The sequence below is a fragment of the Pleurodeles waltl genome, chromosome 1_2 (genome assembly GCF_031143425.1).
Source record: "Pleurodeles waltl isolate 20211129_DDA chromosome 1_2, aPleWal1.hap1.20221129, whole genome shotgun sequence".
Classification (NCBI taxonomy): domain Eukaryota; kingdom Metazoa; phylum Chordata; class Amphibia; order Caudata; family Salamandridae; genus Pleurodeles; species Pleurodeles waltl.
Genome location: NC_090437.1, coordinates 776,147,202 through 776,168,155, shown reverse-complemented (window position 1 = coordinate 776,168,155; position 20,954 = coordinate 776,147,202). Strand labels below are relative to the sequence as shown.

At 43.9% G+C, this 20,954-nt stretch overlaps 1 protein-coding gene across 3 annotated transcripts in view; it reads left to right on the top strand.

The window, feature by feature from the left end:
- The window catches only part of MARCHF1 (membrane associated ring-CH-type finger 1), a 1,558,735-nt gene that overhangs the window by 1,312,142 nt on the left and 225,639 nt on the right, over nucleotides 1-20,954 (top strand). For all 3 annotated transcript variants that reach the window (XM_069243838.1, XM_069243829.1, XM_069243847.1), the window contains one exon: nucleotides 6,132-6,279. In XM_069243838.1, the coding sequence (XP_069099939.1) occupies nucleotides 6,132-6,279 (148 nt within the window). The remainder of the gene's footprint in view (nucleotides 1-6,131; nucleotides 6,280-20,954) is intronic.

Here is a 20,954-nt window from a genome sequence, read left to right as displayed (position 1 = left end):
GCGGGCTTGGTGCCCAGAGTGCTTCATCCTGCCAAGGACTGTGTGAGTGGATGTTTTTCTCCACTGGTTCTGGAGGGGGCTTGGTGCCCAGGGTGCTTTATGATGCCAAGGACTGGGGTTGTGGATGCTTTTCTCCACTGGTTCTGGAGGGGGCTTGGTGCCCAGAGTGCTTCATCCTGCCAAGGACTGGGGTTGTAGATGCTTTTCTCCACTGGTTCGGGTGGGGGCCTGGTGCCCAGAGTGCTTCATCCTGCCAAGGACTGTGTGAGTGGATGTTTTTCTCCACTCGTTCTGGAGGGGGCTTGGTGCCCAGAGTGCTGCGCATGCAGTGTGGCAGGTCTCATTCCCTCACCTGGGTGTGTGTGCCACGAGATTGCCTGGGAACAGGTAGCATGATACTCCATGGAGGCAGAGACACACTCCATCCTGCTGTGACTTTGCCTGCCACCTGCTGGTACAAACAGTGCTGGGTGTCGTGCCTCGTGTACCCTGTGCAGGGTCCAGGACTTCTCCTGCAGCCTCGGATGGCTGTCCACTGGTAATGTTAGCCATGTCGGCTGTGGTGGCACTGTCTGAGCACGTCGCAGGGCTGGTGGCGGTGGTTGCGGCGGTGTCTGTGGCGGAGATGCTGCTGGTGGTGAATGTGTCAGCACCTGTGGAGGGAGACAGCAGGATGTCTCCTGCAGCCTCGGACGGCTGCCCACTGGGGATGGTGTTGGGGTCTGTTGCTGAGGCAGCAGACGTGCAGGTGGCGGTGCAGGTGGCGGTGTCCACCGCTGTACAAGTTGCTGTCCTGGTTACCAGAAGGGGTGACTCTAGCCCTTCAGCCTGAGGCTCTGTGCCCTGCTCTGGCTTCCCTTTCGCCTTGTGTCCCTTCCCCACCTTGGATGTTGCTGCTGGTTCCTTGGCACTGTCCCCTTTCGGCTTGGAGGAGGCCTTGCTGGGTGATTGGTGCAGCTTTTCCCTACGGCATGTGGGCCCCTTTTCACCTTGACAGGTGGCGGAATGGGCTGATCCTTAGCGAGGCCAAGGATCATCCTTTGTAAATGTGTGTATACAGTATTTTGAGCGTGGCGGTGTGTACCGCCAATGGAAGACCCCGGTTGAAAGACCGCCACGTTGATTTGTGGGTCGTGATAGTGTGGGCGTATTCCTGTTGGCGTGACAGTGTGGGTTTTGCTATCGCCAGTTTAACACTGGCCTTTGCTGTGGCTGTCAACATCTGGGCAGTGCGCACTCTACGAGCGACTGAAATGCAAAAACTCAGCACTTATGAGATAACGTAATTCATGCATTACTGTATGTTGATATGCTGTTGTTTAACTTTTTGCATTGCAGAGTTTAATCCTGAAGACTTATATTCAAGGTGCTTGTAAATACTGTTAATTTGTATTGCTGCAGGCTTTCAGAGTGTGTCAGGGTGTGGTCCCTTTCCAGGGCCTTCTAGAAACTTCCTCTGCAGCATGACTGGGTGTGGTTTGTGGGCTGGGCCAAGACTCTATATAAGGGAGCCAGCCCAGCTCCACGTGCTCACTATTCAGAGGTCCCGGTGCAGAGCGACAACAACTTCCTGAGCTCCTGTTCCTGAGGCCTACTTTGATTCTCCAGGCCTTGCCCTTTCATTTTGTTGGTGATCCTTGATCAGGGCGGTAAGACGGAGGTCGAGCCGGGCCCCCGATCCCGTTCTCGAAGGCTTTAGAGTTCTTGGGCCTAATTTGCATGATAAAACATTCTGGCTCTTGTGCATGTGAATGTGCGCTTGGTGCTTCATGGCATTTACATGCTGACATTCGAATCGGCAAGACGTGCGATTCATTGCTAGTGTACAACTCTTGATATTCATTGTGCGCTACCATTTTATGGCATTTACAGGGTGGCATTCGAATCGTCAAGTTGCGTGATTCATTTCTTGTGCTTAATTCATGTTATTCATTGTGCGCTACCATTTCATGGCATTTACAAGGTAGCATTTGAATCAGCAAGATGCGCAATTCATTTCTTGTGCTTAATTCATGTTATTCATTGTGGGCTACCATTTCATGACATTCACATGGTGGCATTCGAATCGGCAAGACTTTAGAACACTTCTGGAAACCAAGAGGATCCTCTGCCTGGAGAAGAGTGAAGAGCTGAGGAAAAAGAGCTGCCCTGCCTGTGACTGTGGTTTGAGGAGCTATCCTGCAGTTGCTGCTTCTGCCTGTGCTAGAGGACAAAGACTGGACTTTGTGTTGCCTTCCTTCTTGTGAAGATCTCCAAGGGCTTGATTTAGAGCTTGCCTCCTGTTGTTTGAAGTCTCAGGGACAGCAAAGACTTCTCTCTGCCAGCACCTGGAGTCTCTGGAGAGACTCCTACTCTGCCAAGTGGTGCCCTTCCAGTTCCTGGGACCCTGAAAGAAGAAGCTGGTAGCCCAAGAGTGAGAAATCCACACACAGAATGCCGGGCGGGGAAAAGATCGAAGCGACTCCAATCTGCGGCCGAAAAATCAACGTGCACTGGCTTCGTGGCTGAAAATTGACACTCGCCTGCAACGCGACCGAAGATTGGACGCACGGAGCTGGAGAAACTATGCGCAGCATTGCTGACGGAGGCTGGTGAGATCGCAACCCGCGCTGCGTGGTTTTCGGATCACCGTGCAGCTGGATTTCCAATGCAAGTACCGCTGGGCGTGTAAAAACAACGCAAGGCCTGCCCGGACCTGAGAGTGCTGACCACATCGACACATCGCTCTCCTGCAGAGAAAAGACAAAAGGAGAAACAACGTAAGGTCTCGCTCGTGAGTGAAATCGATGCATCGCAAGCCCTTTTTGATGCACACTCGCCCATGTGGGGTTATTTTTGACGTACCCAAGGTACATTTTACGCTAATGGTGTTACTATGTGTTTAAAACTACACGAAGACTCTTTTTGTTTTTTAACTGATGACTTGTGTATTGTGGATTTTAGTTTTTTATTTATCTTGTTTTGTTTAGATAAATGTTCTCTATTTTTCTAAACCTGTGTTGTGTCATTTTGTAGTGTTTTCATTAAGTTACTGTGGGGGTCATTCCGACCCCGGCGGGCGGCGGGCGGCGGGCGGAGACCGCCAGAAGACCGCACTGCGGTCAAATGACTGCGGCGGTCATTCTGACTTTCCCGCTGGGCGGGCGGGCGACCGCCAAAAGGCCGCCCGCCCGCCCAGCGGGAAAGCCCCAGCAACGATGAAGCCGGCTCCGAATGGCACCCGTCGTGATTTTCAGTGTCTGCTAGGCAGACACTGAAAATCATTATGGGGCCCTGTTAGGGTGCCCCTGCACTGCCCATGCCTGTGGCATGGGCAGTGCAGGGGCCCCCAGGGACCCCACGACACCCGTTCCCGCCATCCTGTTCCTGACGGTTTTTACCGCCAGGACCAGGATGGCGGGAAGGGGGTCGGAATCCCCATGGCGGTGCTTCCGCGGCACTCTGCCCTGGCGGTTTTCAACCGCCAGGGTCAGAATGACCGCCTGTGTGTGTTGGTACAAATACTTTACACCTAGCATTCTGAAGTTAAACCTGCCTGCTTGTGCCAAGCTATCAAGGGGGTGAGCGGGGGTTAGCTGAGGGTGATTCTCTTTTACCCTGACTAGAGTGAGGGTCCTTGCTTGGACAGGGGGTAACCTGACTGCCAACCAAAGACCCCATTTCTAACACACATATACTTTATTAATCTGTTACATTATTTATTGTATTTTCTAAGCTTTTGTTGACCTCCTGAGTAGCTGGCACCAACCTCTAGGAGATCCCAGACCACAGGTTAAGAACTTCTGATTTAGAGGATGACTAATTCATCATTAAACATGCAGTGATTTCAGAAGGTTTATGTTTCACCTTTAACTATACCCATCTCCAACCCCTAAAATTACACTTACCTCCCCTTACCTATGCCCACCCTTAAAATCTAAAATCAACTGTACCTCCCTTGACCTCTTTCCACCCCTAAATCCTAAATTCACCCTTACCGCCCTTACTCCATCTACCCCGAACCCTTAAATCAGCCTCACCTCCCTTTATCTTTAGCCACCCCTGAAACTCATGTCAGACTCACCTCCCTTTACCTCTACGCACCCCTAAACCCTCAAGTCACCTCACCTCCACTTTCCTCCACCCATCCCTGAGCCCTAAAAATACATGCACCTCCCATTACCTCTACCCAATCCTAAACACTCGTCACTCTCATCTCCCTTTACTTTTCCTGACCCCTGAAGTCACCCATACTTCCCTTTACCTCTTCCAACCACCGGAATCCTGGAACCCTCAATTTACACATCCTCCCTTTATCTCTGCCAACCCTGAACCAGTCATGCTCACCTCCCTTAACCTCTGCATGCCCATAAACCCTAAGTCACCCTTACCTCCCTTCACTTCTGCTCACCCCTGTACCTTCAATTCACACTCACCTCCCTTTACCTCTGTCCTCCCCTGAACACTCATGTCACCCTCACTTTCCTTTATCTCTGCCCATCCTTGAACTTTCACGTCACTCTCAACTCCCTTTACCTCTACCCACCTCTGAACTCTCGTCACTCTCACCTCCCTTTACCGCTGTCTCTCTGTGAACATCCAAGTCATCCTCACCTCCCTTTACCTCTTACCACCATCTGAACCCTCAATTCACCATCAACTTTCTTTACCTCTACCCACCCCTGAACCCTCAAGTCACCCTCACCTCCCTTCACCTCTGCCCACCCAAACCCTCAAACCATCCTCACCTTCCTTTACCTCTTCCCGTCCCCAAACCCTCAAGTCACCCTCACCTTTATTTACCTACACCCACCCTTGAACCCTCAAGTCACCCTCAAATCATTTATCTCTACCCACCCCTAAACCATACATTCACTTTTTTTATAACATACAAAGTAGGTTATTTAAAAGAAAGGATTCACCTGTGGTAAATTACTCTGTGATAAGTGTACAAATACTTAGATGTGTGGTACTTACCTGCATGGCAAAGACTGCATGGTAAAGGTCAGGCAAGGTAAAGGCTGTTTTCACTCAGGCAGGACACATCCCCTTACACACTCTTCTGCCTGCCTTCACCCTAGCACCCCTAAATGTTTAGGGGGCATTGTTGGTTATTTTGTGCCCTTCAATATGTTTGGCGGGCATCTTCATCTCTTTAATGATTTGCTCCTCCCTCTCCTCCCTCTCCTCCCTCACATCATATTCTTTAGGTCTTTCTTGAGGCAGCACATGCACTGTTTCTTGCAAGACATTTTGTTTACCTACAAGGAGCTTAGAGCCCACCTGCTGCTTACCCTTTGTTGGCTTCTTTTCAGTCTCATTTCCTTGCTTCTCTTTGCTCAGAAAGTGCCAGTGTCACATACTCTTCATGTGATTTTCCCTATCCTGGAACATGGCACAAGTACTGGATCACTGGCCTAGTGTCCTTTCACTGCTCGCAGCTTTCAGAGGTTCTTTTTTTCTTTTTACTTGCTCTCCCTTCCTCACGCCCTCTTTTTCCCTCCCACATTTTTGCTCGCCTTGCCCCACCCTCCTCCTGCATTGTTTGTCCAATCCACCTCTCCATTGTTGTTGCTTGCTTAGTTCACCTTTCAGACTCACCCCTTTGTTGCTTGCTCCCTTCTATCCCACCAGAAAAAAAGGCCAAAAAAGTCACCTCAGCAAGTTTCAAGATGCTACAAAGATGCAAAATGTACTGCGCTCCCTGCAATGCATGGCCTTTGTGGCACTGTCTTCAAGTTGGACCAATACAGTAAACTTTAGCTCGGATTTCAGCTCGGATGCTGCTGAACAATATGGCTAAATGAAATTGACAAACCCAATAGCTCTCTCATAGGCGAAACCTATTGGTTTTGCCACTGCTTGTTATCATCCTAACTTTAGTACTAATCTGTTTTTTTTGCTCTCCCGCTAACAATTTGAGAAATTGTTTTGCAACTGGAACACTCTATTTCTCTGTGTATAATTAATTTCCATCCCCAGGTATCTGTCTATCCACCGTCTCAATTTTCATTAAAACGATGCCACTTTGTTGAAATTATTATTATCTGAGATTTTCCCAATATATCACTCAAATTGTTGTAAAAGTAGAAATATAGATGTTGTGGTGCTTCCCTGCTCATGAAGTGTGTTTTTGCTTCTTCTCGTTTTAGTGGGAGAAACTACAGATGTCAACAAGTGAAAGAAGAAAGATTGTTTTTTCAGTGACGTTCCATGTTATAGCTATCACATGCGTCGTTTGGTCGTTGTACGTGTTAATAGACAGAACTGCAGAGGAAATCAAGCAAGGCAATGACAATGGTACGTTTACATATGGTTCTTTATTTTAATTTCAACCTCTATAGCAAATATCATAGGGGTGCGTTGCGCACCGCGATGTGTGAGTATGCAAATAAATACCATTTGGTTATCTCACTAAACAGTGGGGTACATTTACACAATTACATTTATTTCATTAAAATGTATATTTAGCAATGCATTACAATGTTTAAATTAGTGGGAAGAAAAAATCTATATTCATATTTATTAAAAACTGACATTAGCCTTTTCGGATTTAAAACCATGAAAAGGTAGCTGTTCGATCAGACTTGTACCTCGGTTTAATCACTATTGGAGGATGACTATTGGAGAAATAAAGAGAACAGATCACAAAAAGGCTGTCCCCTGGGCAATCTAGCATGTGTTGATTCCGAGTTCCGAGTTCAACGGAAGTCATTTAGAGAGAGAGAGATGAGGTCTGTTGATGGAGTTAACAGGGCTAGTGTATCATTGGGCAGACAAATTCTTCATGCATTTTATCGCAAAAATATCTCCTTGCCCGTCTTCCTTTCACTGTTTGTATGAAGAAACTTTAATCCCTAAAAACCTTGATTACCTAACATCCAAAAAAATGCACCCAAAATGTAGCTTCCTTCCTAATTACGCAAAAAAATGCTCCTACTTACATCGCTTCCTGCTTTTTTTTAACTTTCTGTCGTAAGGACATCTTTGCCTTTGCCAACCAAGGTAAGATATTGTATGTAATCGATATTGTTTTATTTGACACCCTTAATTGAAAATTTTATTTTTGTTGCGAGACCTACTATAGAGGTCAATTTGTCTTAAAACAGGTACAGGTCTTAACTGACTGCTGAGGAGTTGGGACCCCGTGCTTTTTTCGAGATTGTCTGGGATCTCTTGGGGACGTGGATCGCACTACAAGTAGATAAGATTCCTTTACTTCAGGTGACTTCCAGATTAAAGGTTATATATCTTTTGGTTTATTTTCTGAGCTGGTCTCATTGCTTCCACCCTCGTGATGCCTAGACTTCGTTACTATAGTAACAGCCTGCAAACAGGAAGCTCTATTCTTCCCAGAACAAGCTCCTTTTGGATGGCGAGAGCTGGGGCTGCTCCTCTGCTGTAATTAATGCATGGCCTCTGACAAGTGCAAGTTCTTCAGTGCTACCCAACATAGCTATTTTGCAAAGGATAATTAATATGGTTGTAGACTTTGCCCATAAAGCCAAAGGCTGCCTAGTTCAGCCTAGAGTCTCAAGGCCGGATCAGGATGATGCTACTTGGCATAATGATGATGAGGAAGTTAAACCCCTCCCATTTGTGGAAGGGACTCGCAGTCCAACAAGCGACCCCTATGTTTCCCCAACTTGCTCCATGTTTCTCTTTCGTTCATGCATACACTGGAGCCTTCTCTGGGATTAAAATGGCCACAGTTTATCACTACACATTCAGAGAGGCATTACATGGTGCATCAACATCGCATATAATGGTCATCAAATGTCCCATGTTATCCTCCCTTAAACCAAGAACATCTTGCGCTACTCTGACTGTCCAACAACCTGTTCTTGGTGCTGATCAAGCACTGTCTCCTTTCATGATGGCCTTCGTGGTCTGATACACAGCGTTTGGCGGCTACTTGGTCCTCCCCCTTGTTACCGATAGATGATGCCTATGACCTCCCAGGCTGCAAGTGCAGGCTGGCCCCTTTAGCATGCTCTCTCCTGTCTCTGCTGTGGGGCACCCCAAGGAACTTGCCTATCCTCCTTTGTCCCTGCTGTAAGGCACCCGAGGACTATGTTGGAGCAGGTCTCTTTCAGGCTTTTGTGCTTCAGGATAAACCAAGTTTGTCTCTGCCACACTGTAGGCAGCTCCCCTACTGGTCCTGTTGGTGACTGTGTGGGTGCCTTCCATGGCCTCCCTTTTACCCAGTCCTGGTGCGCCTGGATTGGCTGGTTCAAAGTTCTCCCGCCAATCCGTTTGCACTATTTCCACAGGCTTCTAGCCCTCCCTGTGCTTCAGTCTTGCCCAAGGGAGGCATTGTGTGTGGGCCCCCAGCTGGTCCACTATGTGGACTGGCCTGCCCTTGAAGGACGTTGTGTGCAGGGCCCTGAGCTGATGCAAGTACTAAAACACTTAAAAGAGAGATACTCTGACCCCTCCTTCTGAGGAGGACTTTGTCCTGCAGTATCAACATCAGGACCCGGAATCCTAACCACTTCACAGCACTTTGCGCAAAGTCCTTACCCTTGAATGGAAAGATTTAGAAAAACAGTAGTTTGTCGAGACAATACCTGCTAGAACATTTTGCAGAAGAATTTCATGCCACAGTAAGGGTGGGTAATCTTATGGCTGGGCTGGTATCTCAGGGACAGTAATTTCGAAAAAAATCTCTCCTTCAAGACTTTCACTTTTTTGCAGAACAAATGAATCAGGGAACACATTTCTCATCTATTCTATCACTCTTTGAACAACAAGTCTTTTTTTCTTTCAGACATATCCTTCAAAAACCCATGCGCACTGGCAGCAGCATTGAGAGCAGCTATTGCTGCCAGGAGACACATCTGGATGCATTCTTGGAGATCTGACAAATTACAGAAGTCTATTTTGGTGAAGCTTCCCTTCACAGGCTCCCAAATCTATCCTTGGCCAGAACTTGAATATTTAGTAAAGAAATCTGGGGAGAATAGGAAACGTATGGCTCCATCAAGGCCTTTTGCTAGAGGGAGAGGTTTTCCCTTTAGAAAAGCTTTTGGTCTAGGCAATTAGAAAAGTGGTAACCAGCCCTTAGGAGGCAGGGGTCTCGGCTGGGGCACCGCTGCTGTGGACAAATCCTGGTATTAACAGCTGTTCATTGTTCAGATGTCCAAGCCACCCCAACCTAAAGCATGACTATGCAACTGTGGGGGGCAGACTACTAGATTTCAAGGAAGTTTGTCAAACTAAGGTATTGGATAAATAGACAATAGAGATAATATGTCTTGTTTACTAGATTCCTTTCCCAAACCTTTCATCTCATTCTTTTCACCAACCTCCTCTCCCACACTACCATATTCCGTAGCAAGCTCTGCAGAAGAAAATTCAATTTCTTTAGAAAAAAGCAGTTTTCATAAAAGTTCCTCAATAGGAAAGATTCAGATGTGTTTATTGAATTCTCTTTCCAATGTAGAAAGCATCAGGGGAGATTCGCCTGGTCCTCAAACTCAAGTAAGTCAACAAATACATACAAGTCTTTTGGATGCCTACATGCACATACCTATTCACCCCAGGTTCCAACAATTCCTCTGGCTTGCCATCACCTACTACCAATTCTGGGTTCTGCCCTTGGGACTCTCTTCCACTCCCAGATTCTTCACAAAAACTGTAGCTCTTGTGGTGGGATTCATTCATAGTGATGGCATTAAGGCATTCCGTTATTTGGATGATTTATTAATTACTTCTTCCTCTCTTTCCAAGGCAAAGATGGATACCCACAAGGTCTGCGAGGTTCATCAAAATTTCAGATTCCTCTTGAATATCATAAAGTCACACCTGACTCTGATTTTGGACCTGCAGTTCATAGGAGCCTTATTTCAGACTGTGCAGGGCCAAGTGGTGTTGACTCAAAACAGGAAACTGAAACAAATGTCTCATCTGTCTGTTCTTCTCTGCAGACCTCAAGCCACATTAAGAACCTGGCTGAGGAGTCAGGGAGAGATGGCTCCAACTTTGAGCATAGTGCCTTTGAGTCGATTAGTCTTGAATCATCTTATCCATCATCTTCCCAAATTCTGGAACCCAGTGTCGAGGGAATACAAAACTTTAGGTCCTATAACTCTGGAAATTAAACAGGATCTTTATTGGTGGTTGGTGCTTGCCAATCTTGAGAAAGTTTATGTTCTGGACTCTCCTCCTGCTCTAACATTCCCACAAACATCAGCAAAACAGATTGGGGAGCAGTTTTAGGGGAGCTCAAAGCCTAAGTGAAGTGGTCTTTCCATCAGACAACACTATCCTCCAACTGGAAGGAACTGGCAGCTGGCAGAAAGGATCTCCTCCATTTTTGCCCTTTGATTCTCTCTCAGAGTGTGTGTGGTCAGACAGACAACCAAGTTGTTTGGTACTACAGAAATTGCCAAAGAGGAAAGGGGTCTTCAGCCCTGACTGTCTTTTCACAGGACATTGGTCTGTGGGCAGAGCAGAATCTCCACTCTCTGTCATCAGTGTATCTCCAGGGAAAGGAGAATGGGACTGCTAACCTCATGATCTACCAATTTCCGACTTCAATGTCCCCGTGTCTGGGTGAGGGATACATTTTTAAATCCCTGGTCCACAGGTCTTCGATATTGCTTCTCTCTCTGTTTCCCATGATACTGAAGGTACTGAAGAAGATTTGCATGGATCAGGCAGAGGCTCTATTGGTGAACCACCTTGGCCAAGGAGACCTTGGATTCCAATTCTTCAATTATCAAATGAACCTCATTGGCAGTTTCCCCTCTCTCTGCCTCCTCTGAGGAGACCCCTACTCTCTCCATTTGCAATGAAATGTCTCAACCATGTGGTATGGGGAAACGTATGTCTGAAGGTTGTTCTGCAGAGGTGGCAGAGAATATTCAACATTCCAGATGCCTCACCACTCAAAATTCATATGAGAGACACTGGAGATATTTTGAAACCTGGTTAGATTCTAAAGGTTTCTCCCCCAGTCCTTGTCAACCATGTAAAATCTTGGATTTTCATGATTCAAAGCCAATAGGTGGCCATTCAAATCTTCCATGGTGCCAACACTCCTTCAGGTTCAGCTTTAGCATCCCATCTCATCAGAAGTTTATTTTCTTCAACAGCTTGTGTCCAGTCCCTGTCTCCATCATGGGATCTCCCTCTGGTGGTTAAATCCCTCCAGGGTCCACCATTGGAACCTCTTCCTTAGACAGAGCTGAAATTACTTTCTGCTTGTGATATTTTCTTCAACGGCCTGTGTCTATTCAGCCTGTGTAATTCCCTGTCTCATCCTGGGATCTCCCTCTGATGCTTAAATCCCTCCAGGGTGCACCATTGGAACCTTTTCCTCCAACAGAGCTGAAATTGCTTCTGCTAAGGTTATTTTCTTTGTACCCTTATGCTTGGGCAGGCAGGTAGGTGAAATAAGAGCTATATTATCTTCCCCTGCGTTTTTTAAGTTTCTGCCAGACAAGGTGGTTTTACTGTCATGTCTATCTTTTCTACCAAAAGTGCCAAGCGCCTTTTATTGTACAGAATACACGATTCTACCTATTTTTTTCTGAACTCATCTTCAGAAGAAAAGCTAGCGCTGCATCCCTTAGATGTGCATATGGCACTTAAATATATTTGATCAGAATTATCATCTTTCCGAAGTGCGTACTCTCTTTTTGTAACAGATGGGCTTTTTGGGAGCGGCCTTGTCACTTCCTCATCAACCCTCTCAAGATGGGTAAAAGTGGCTATCACAAAATCTCATGAGATGGAAGGCCTTTCTCTTCCTACATCCATTCAGAGTGAGTTCACAGGTGGTGTTTCAACATCCTAGACTGCGTTTGAAGATTTGTTCTGTGGCCACTTCGGCCACTCCACACACTTTCCTGTCACATTATATGTAATAAGTTGGAGTTTTCTCATCAACTGATTTTGGGTCAAAGTGCATGAAGTTTAAAGCAATATGGTTTTTTCAGTTTATTTATGTATTTCATTTTTGGTCCAGTATTATAATTCATAATTGTCCTATTTTTCAAAAGTAAGGACTTTCTGTTTGGCTATTTATTAATCCAGTAAGGACTGTGAGAGGAAGCTGGATGAGGAGGTAATGGCCTGCTTACTTATTGGTAATCTTCGTTACTCTGAGTGAGGTCTTAGTCTTTGCAGTCCTGGATACTTCCCCCCATTAATCCTTCCTCGACTTTGATATTTACTTGGGTATTGTATGCCAAATTAGATCAGTAAGTGATGTAAGTGGGGCTCCTCTTATGGTTTCTCGGAGGGCAGCCGCCATCTTATTTTAGGCTGGCTAGGAATCAAGGTCTGTGGGGACTGATGTTTTCTCCTACAGAAAAGACTATTACGAGGAAGAGTAGTGAAAATTACTGGTAAGACCACCATCTTAGCAAGAACAGAAGATTAATTCAAGGGTTGGATGCATAAAAGTATGTGCATTAAAAATACTGAACGTTTTGCTAAAGAAACACTGACATGACCTATACAGTACATGACCCTATTTGTTCCTATTATTGCAGAAAAATGTTGTAATCTGTAGGTTAACACAATTGGCATACTTGAGTTCTGAGTATTATGCAACTGGGATTAGTGGGCTCTAAAGCAACTCTTACAGTTGGTTTAATTATATGTCAAGGCTAGGCTTAAAGATGTCAAATGGTTTAGTGTGAAATGTTAACATTCCAGCCTTACCTGCAGTGCCCTGGGGCTATTAGCCAGCCTACCTGCCATGTTTTTAAAATCCCACTTCTGGATGTTGTAAAGCCAGATTGCATCCCACAATGGTCATTTAAGATTTATGCCATTTGTGGAGGAAAAAATTGTGCTAGTGTTTACCAACTATGAGCCATGTATGGAATACATCACGTGCATTGAGCAACGTTTATCACACTCTTGCTGCCCCCAGGCAATGAAGCCCACGTGAAAAGGCAGGTTCCTAAGTACACCAACTTCTACATAACATAATTCTTAGATATATATGCAATAACCTTAGAATAGGGACATGATAAATGTATGAATGGAAGATACAAATGCTTACAGTGAGGATGGTGGAGCTTTTTCTGGGATTTCTCTACTTTTGCAGTAAATAATGCTGTATTGGTAAGCTGTAATGAACCTATGGGTCATGCATATGCTGTTACTCCACATATTTTGACTTCATTTTTTGTGTGCAGTTTTTTAGTGTGAACTCTCCCTGGAGGTATTGTAGCGCTTTACAGGAGCACCAGTTACACTGCACAAGACACATTTCTATTCTTGTTTGGCACTTCAAGAATAAGTGACTTGTCCAGAATCACAGAATGTTGAGCCATTGCTGAGCCATGACTTTGTTCCCCAGCTCCAAAATCGCACCTCTGGCCCTTATGCCACATCCTCTCCCCTCACTTTGATAACACCATAGAAAAATCATCAAACTAACAATAGATATAATTAAGCCTTCAGCAAAAATATAATAATACCCAATGCTGCAGGATCGATAGAGTTTATTTTGTGGACTTAAAAAAAATATGTATCCCTTTGTAAAATATTCAACGCAGTTTTCTTACTTATCCAAGATATACACTGTGATGGCCAGTCATCCTAGTATCAAGGAAAACTCCTAGAGATTGAGAATACTTACTATGCTGAACTTGCTCTACAGTGGTAGACACATCTGATCTGAGCATTTAGAAATAAAAGTTAATCATCATGCACCTAACCTTGGTTCTGGAAGGGTATGACACTCTGCATGACAGCAATGTCCTTAGTGCTCACCATTGGGTGTCTTCAGAAACATGAGTACGCCCTGTGGTGATCCCTCTGTCACTAATGTGTAGCTAACTCCTGTCCATGCTGTAGCACAGTTGCCCTATAGCTCCATACAATGTGTGCATATTTGCCTTGTGGAGACTAACCTTTGTAAATGTTTTTAAAATATAATAATAGTAGAACAATGTAAAAATATCATGATACAGGACCCAGGTTAACATTTGCAATTATAATTTTTTTATTCATGCCAAAACCATTCTTAGGAGGACTTGAACAAGTGTTACTAACCTTTGGTGGATTTACTCCAAAATTGTCAGTTGTGACTGAATACATTCATGATTAAATAGCTAAATGTTTATCTTTCAGTGCTGTGCCCAGGTAGACATGATAATTTAGATATATAGATATATATGAATAGATATTGGTGTTTTGTAGGCACAAAGAAAATGCATTTGAGGATAATGCAGTTCTCACCAGACAAATTCAGCACATCAAGCTCACATAAATAGAGTCAGAGGTATTTAGGCTATTGCTAACTTTTGGCAAATGCTAAGCGATAAGGAAATGACCCATAGTTAAATTAATTTACAGGATAAAGATCCTACAGTGGTGTCAGGTGGAAAGTCATGTTGCGATTACCTGGTACTTTCTCATTAACTTCACCAATAAGCATCCCTTTCTTTGTATGACTGTGTAATGGTAGCCGCAACAGAAATGTGGTATAATAATATACAGTAAGACTGAGAGCTATAGTGTGTGTGGTGTTAGACATGTTCAAGTTCTCACAGAGATAGTGTGATTAAATTGAAACTCACATCTTCCCAGAGATAGTGTTTAATTCTAATCATGTTCAGGTCTGCATAGCAAGAGTGTGCCACTATAGGCATGTTTATGGCCCGCTGTGAATGCGTGTGGTTACAGTTGTGTTCAAGTACCAACAGAGATAGCATGTGATCATAGTATTGAGCAAGTCCCCACAGAGATAGCGTGTGATCATAGTCTTGTTCACGTCCTCACAGAGATAGCATGTGATCATAAGCATGTTCAAGCCCCCTTAGAGATAGTGTATGATTATAGTTTCAATCAAGTCTATGCAAAGACAGTGTGCAATGACAGACATGTTCATGTCCCACAGAGGTAGTCATGTTTAAATTGCCAGAGATAGTGTGTGATTAGAGTGTTGCCCAAGTCCCCACATAGATTCTGTGTGATGATAGTCACGTTCAAGTCCCAGCAGAGATAGTGAGAAATGATGGCCCTGCTCAGGTCCCCACACATATGGTATTTGATTATATTAGGTTTCAGGTTCCTATATAGATAGTGTGCAATGACAGTCATACTGAGGTCCCTGCAGAATGTGTGATTACAGTGATTCCCATGTCCCCTCAGAAATAGTGTGTGATTATGGTCATGTTTACGTCCCCATAGAAATAGTAATTTATGATAGATATGCTAAAATTCCCACACAGAGTGTTATCATAGTCATATTCAAGTCCTCGCAAAGACAGTTTGTGATTATAGTCAAGCTCAAGATCTCACATGGAGAGTGTTATGATACTCATGTTCAAGTCTCCATGAAGATGATAGACATTCTGTGTTATGACAGACATCCACAGGTCCCCCCAGGGATAGTGTGTGATTGCAGTTATGCCCAGGTCCCCGAAGTGATAGTGTGTGATTATAGCCAAGTTCTGGTCCCTGCAGATATAGTGAGAAATGATAGTTATACTCAGGTCCCCACACATATGGTGTTTGGGTTCCTGTAGAGCTATTGTGCAATGATACACAGCCTATATCCCTGCAGACATAGATTGTGATTACAGTGATACCCAGGTCCACACAGTGATAGTGTGTGATTGTAATCATGTTTAAGTCCCCACAGAGATAGTGTGTGATCATAGCCATGTTCAGATTTTCACAGAGATAGTGTGTGATCATAGTCATGTTCAAGTTCCGGAAGGCACTGATTAAAATCTTTTCCAAGTTATCTAAAATATAGTGCCTAACTTTTGTCAGGCTCTTGCCCCCACAGATATGTTGTTTGATTATATTAGGTTCAGGTTCCTGTAGAGATATTGTGCAATGACACACACTCTATATGCCTGCGGAGATAGATTGTGATTAGAGAGATACTCAGGTCCCCATATCGATAGTGCATGATTATAGCAGATGCGTGGAATTCTGACTTATTGTTTGGGGCCAAGGACAACAAGTTTCAAGTTTATTTTGTCCTTGGGACAAGTAGGCCCAACCTCCGCAGCATAAACCCTTTGGCTGCCAGATTACAGTACCACATTATGGAGCATGGAAGGTAGTTGTCTGCATTTGAGGTAATATTTGTGTCAATATGTCATTGCTGTTCGAACTTGTAAGCTTGGACTGCACCACTGACAGTAGTTCCAGTAAAAAAGTGTATACACGTTTGCAAAGTTTAACAGTATGAACCTCAGTATAATGCTCCAAGAATGGTCTCTGATTATATGTAAATAGTTGCAGAAGCTTGAAAGTAAGATTGATGATCCTTTGCTTTCAAAATAAAATTTTCACATAAAATGCAACTAGGGAAAATGTTTTGCTAAATTACTGTGAAATTTTAGGTACCATTTCTTTGAAGAATCATTTAGTAAAATGTGTTAATGCATGCTAGTATTTCCAAAAAAATATTCATAATTGAACAACAGTGTAACCAGCTTCAATAAGATTTTGTTAAACATGAAAATAAGCATCCATTGGCAAAGCCTATAGGGCCGACATTTGGGGGATGGGTCAGCCTTTTAGTTTTGTCCATGTGTGTCTATTTTTACATGGCTTTTGTAGCACTTGAATGTTGTGGACTATGCTGGGCACTCATCATTGTAACAAACATTGGTAAAAGGCAAAAATATTTTTTGATCTCAAAAAGCACACATTGCCACAGTAGTTCCGGGCACAGAACAAAACTACTATGTCTGCAAATATGCTCCTTGTGAAAGAGTAGATTGTTATCACTCAAAGTGAAGCCAAACAACAGGTGGATAGAGAGAGACACAGGACTTTAATAAAACCGAAAGGTCTTGCTTAACGCCAGACCTAATTAAGGGCCTAATTCTTTTTCACAAAAGAGGACCCATATATGTCTTTGAATTAGTGGCAATTTACATATTTCATTAATTCCCAATAATTTACAGTAGTAAACCAGAGAATCATACTTCTAACTGTATTTTAGCACAAGCAAGTATGCATGTGTAGATTTGTTTATAAGAAAATTTGTTGAGCGTTTACAAGTTTACTTTTCCCTCCAATCACTTTTTTCCTCAACCCCGGAAGAAGTAAGTTTCCAACCTTTCTCATTATGGGAAAAATTAGAGAAGAGCTGGCGTAAACCCTTAAAACATGCAAGTAAGTAGGTTTGTACAGACTCAAAAGGGAATTCCAGTCCTAGAACAATGGCTTACCACTACCTTCAGGACCAGTATGTAGATCTGCAGAAAAGTGGCAAAATAGGAAAATTGCTAGTATTCAAGCCCTACTATAGTATTAGCCCTGGCATTATCAGATATACTATTATCAATCCTCTTTTATAATGAGATTGCTGCCAAAAGCTGTTGCTACGCAACATGGCACTAAAGGGACAAGTATATTGTTTTTACAGGACACATGGATATATTGAAGCAAACTGTCCAATGGGCAAGTAGATATTTTATTAAATTCCACACTCTTTTTATAGTCATGTGTAAGTCCCCACAGAGATAGAGTGTGATCACAGTCACGTCCAAATCCCCTAAAAGATAGTGTCTAATTACTGCCATGCCCTTGTCCCCACAGATATGGTGCTTGATTATTTTACATTCTGATTCCTATAGAAATAGTGTGCATTGGCAGTCATGCTGAAGTCACTGCACCGATGGAGTGTGATTACAGTGATTCCCAGGTCCCCACAAAAACAGTGTGTGATTATAGTCATATTTAAGTCCCCATAGAAATAGTAAACAATGACAGACATGATCAACTCCCCACACAGAGTGATATGATAGTCATGTTCAAGTCCCCCCAGAGACAGTGTACAATAATAGTCATGCTCAAGTTCTTAAAATCAGAGTGTTATGATAGGCAATTTCAAGTCCCCGTGAAGATGACAGACATCCTGTGTTATGATAGGTATCCTGAAGTCCCCACAGAGATAGTGTGTGGTTACAGTGATGACCAGGTCCCTGCAGTGATAGTGTGTGATTAAAACCATGTTCAATTCCCGGTAGAGTCTGTGTGTAGTGACAGTTATTTTCAAGTCCATGATGAGATAGTGCACAATGATAGTCATGTTCAAGTACCTGCAGATATAGTATGTTATCATAATCACTTTAAAGTCTCCCCTGAGATAATGTTTGATTTAGTCATGTTCAAGTCCTCAAGGAGATAGCATGTGACTTTTGTCATGTTTAAGCTCCAGCAGAGACAATGAATGATTACTGCTGTAAAGTGGATTATTGGTAAGGGCAGGTAAGTACCTATACTTAGCAATACGCCACTAACCCCCACTAGGTTCAGTTAGGTCTCAATAAATTAATCCTCAGCTCATCCCTTGGTAGCTTGGCAATGAGTGACAAGGCTTAACTTAGGAGACAAAGGGTAAAGCATTCAAGTATCATGAAACAGTAATTGAATGAAACACAGGAAACTGTTTAAAAATCCAAAAGTGATTAATAAACATAGGAAACTTTTTTAGCTTTAAAATGACATTAACATGAATAAAATCAGATAAGGTGAACTGTAGATATGAATTTGTAAACAACTAATGTTTTTTAGCACTTAGAAACTAATAGTGCCAATCTGGTCATCTGGTCGCACATCGACCAGGGCAAAGTCAAAGTTTAAGGCCGACCGTGATGGAGCCCTGCTCGGCTACAGCAAACGGGAGGCCTCGGTCAAAAGTTTACCTTCAGACGTATTCGTTTTCTTGAAGATTTTCTTAAGTGGGACGAAGTCGCCAGTCCGATCCGACCTCCCTGGAGCCCTTTCTCGGATACACGTTGCAGAAGACCTTGGTGAAGATTTCTACGTTCAGACTTAGACGATTTTTCGAGATGAAAATCCTTCGACCGGGGCAAACCTGAATCTTGATCCGACGACCTTGGAGCCCTCTTCAGATACACTGAGCTGGAGTTCCTGGTCAGCTTTCTACGTTCGGATTTAGTCACTTTTTCTGAGATTTGTTTCAGCGGAACGAACATGCAAGTCAGACTGGGTCGTGGTTGAAGCAAGCCGGCTAGAGTTGCTGTGGTGGGTCGGCCCCTCTATGGAGCTTTTTCTAAAAGTTCTGCAAAGTTCTCCAAACTTCTGGATATTCTTCTAGAAGGTCTTTTAAGGTCCTTTAGGAGTCCACAGTTCACCCCAAGGTTCCAGAAGCTCTGAATTGCTCCTTGAGAAGGGTGTGGACTACAACTCCCAGAATGCTCCAAATCTAAATTGGCCACTGGACAGTGGTCAGCTGGTCAGTTTCTTCAGGATCTGAGGCAGGGGACTCTGGGTAGCAATTTTTCATCTGTAGGAAAGAGAGAGTCCCTCCTTGAACCAGTTGAAACCATGCAAAGTCCTTCTTGTATTGAAGCCTAAGTGTGCAGCTGGTGCAGTCCTTCAGAGTGCAGTGTCCAGGTCAGGGGTCCAGCAGGGCAGTCCTTCTTCTGCTGATGTTCTTCCTTGTAGGGATTTGAGGTGTGGGTGCAGCTCTGCCAGTTTTATTCTTGCTCCTGGGTGAAAAACAGGTGGGTCCTGGTTCTCCAATCAGATGCAGGGTCCTTCCCCCTGTGATGACCACTTCCTGGGAAGTGTGGCACAAATCAATCCCAGGGAGCAACATTCTTCAAAAATCCATCATGGCTGAAAGTGATTTTGGGAAGTTACATCTGGCTGAGTCCACACACTGGTGTGGATGAAAATCCTAAACACACCCCTCTCCTGCCCTCTCCTAATCTAATCAAGAGGGCACCTAATTGTCTGGGATTGCAGGATGTGAGGGAAGTGCTGGGTTGCTCCAGATGTCCTTTCTTGCCTTTGAAGACCACTTTGGCATCCCTCCCCCCTTCCTGCTTCCCCATCTCCTGAGTCAGTGATCCTCTCCCAGGCATGTCCTTTGCATTTAGCCCAGGCCACTTCACACCTCATCAGGACAGCCTGGTCAGGCTGCCAGAGGCTGGCCAATCAGAGAAGGGCACTACAGAGCTGAAGTTGGCAACTTTTTAGGTAGAATTGAAAACTCTTTACCTGAAATAGTTATATTAAATCCAACAATTGTAAGTTGTGGGATTTATTATAACAATTAGTTTGATACCAACCTCGAGGAATCTGACATTTGGACTTTGTTAATTAAACAAAAGTCTCCCCATTTTAGCCTATGGATGCCATTCACTACAGTGAGGGAAAAAATATTTTGGCTATTTTACCTCACCAGAGCTTATAAAACAATTTTAGAAGGTCCCTGCTTATAGTTACATGACACCCAACCCTATGGACACATAGGGCACACCTTAGGGGTGACATGTATATACAAAATAAGGTAGTTTAAGACTGTGGAAGTACTTTTAATACCAAAGTTGATTTTGCATATAACTTTAGCTTAAAAGCAGCCAGCAAGGCAGGCCTGCCTTTAAAAGGACCTATGCGTGCACTACCTATGCTGTGGTCCATACACCTACATCCCCTACCATATACTAGGGACTTATTGGTAGGTTGATACTCCCAATTATAATTAGCCTAATTTTCATATCCACTTTACACAGAGTATTGGCCCTGGGACTGGTAAAAAGTACAAAGGGCACAGCCTATAGTCAGTAACCACCAGTATCTGTCCAAAACGTTTGGGGGTGACCAGAACAAAAAGGAGGACTTTCCTACACACATTGCATAACATGTGCACAGAAAAATACCTGCATTGTGCTTAAAGCTAAGTTACGTACAAAATGGAGTCTGTAATCAAAATTGTGCTGGTGGTCACCAATGTAACGTTGTGCAGCTAGGCTAAGTACAAAGTGGAGTCAGTGGTCAAGATGGTGCAGTGATTAAATACAGATATCATTACACTCCACCCTTTGACCAGTGACTCACATAACAAACAGGTCTAAAATCAACTGTTTTTGGTTTAAACATTGCAAGTAAATTGGGTATGCATTGTACACAACAACACAATGAAATAAGAGCAATCACTACAAAAATTCCACCCAAAACGCATTTGCCCAAAATCAGGTAACCACTGAAATAGCCAGTCCCACCAC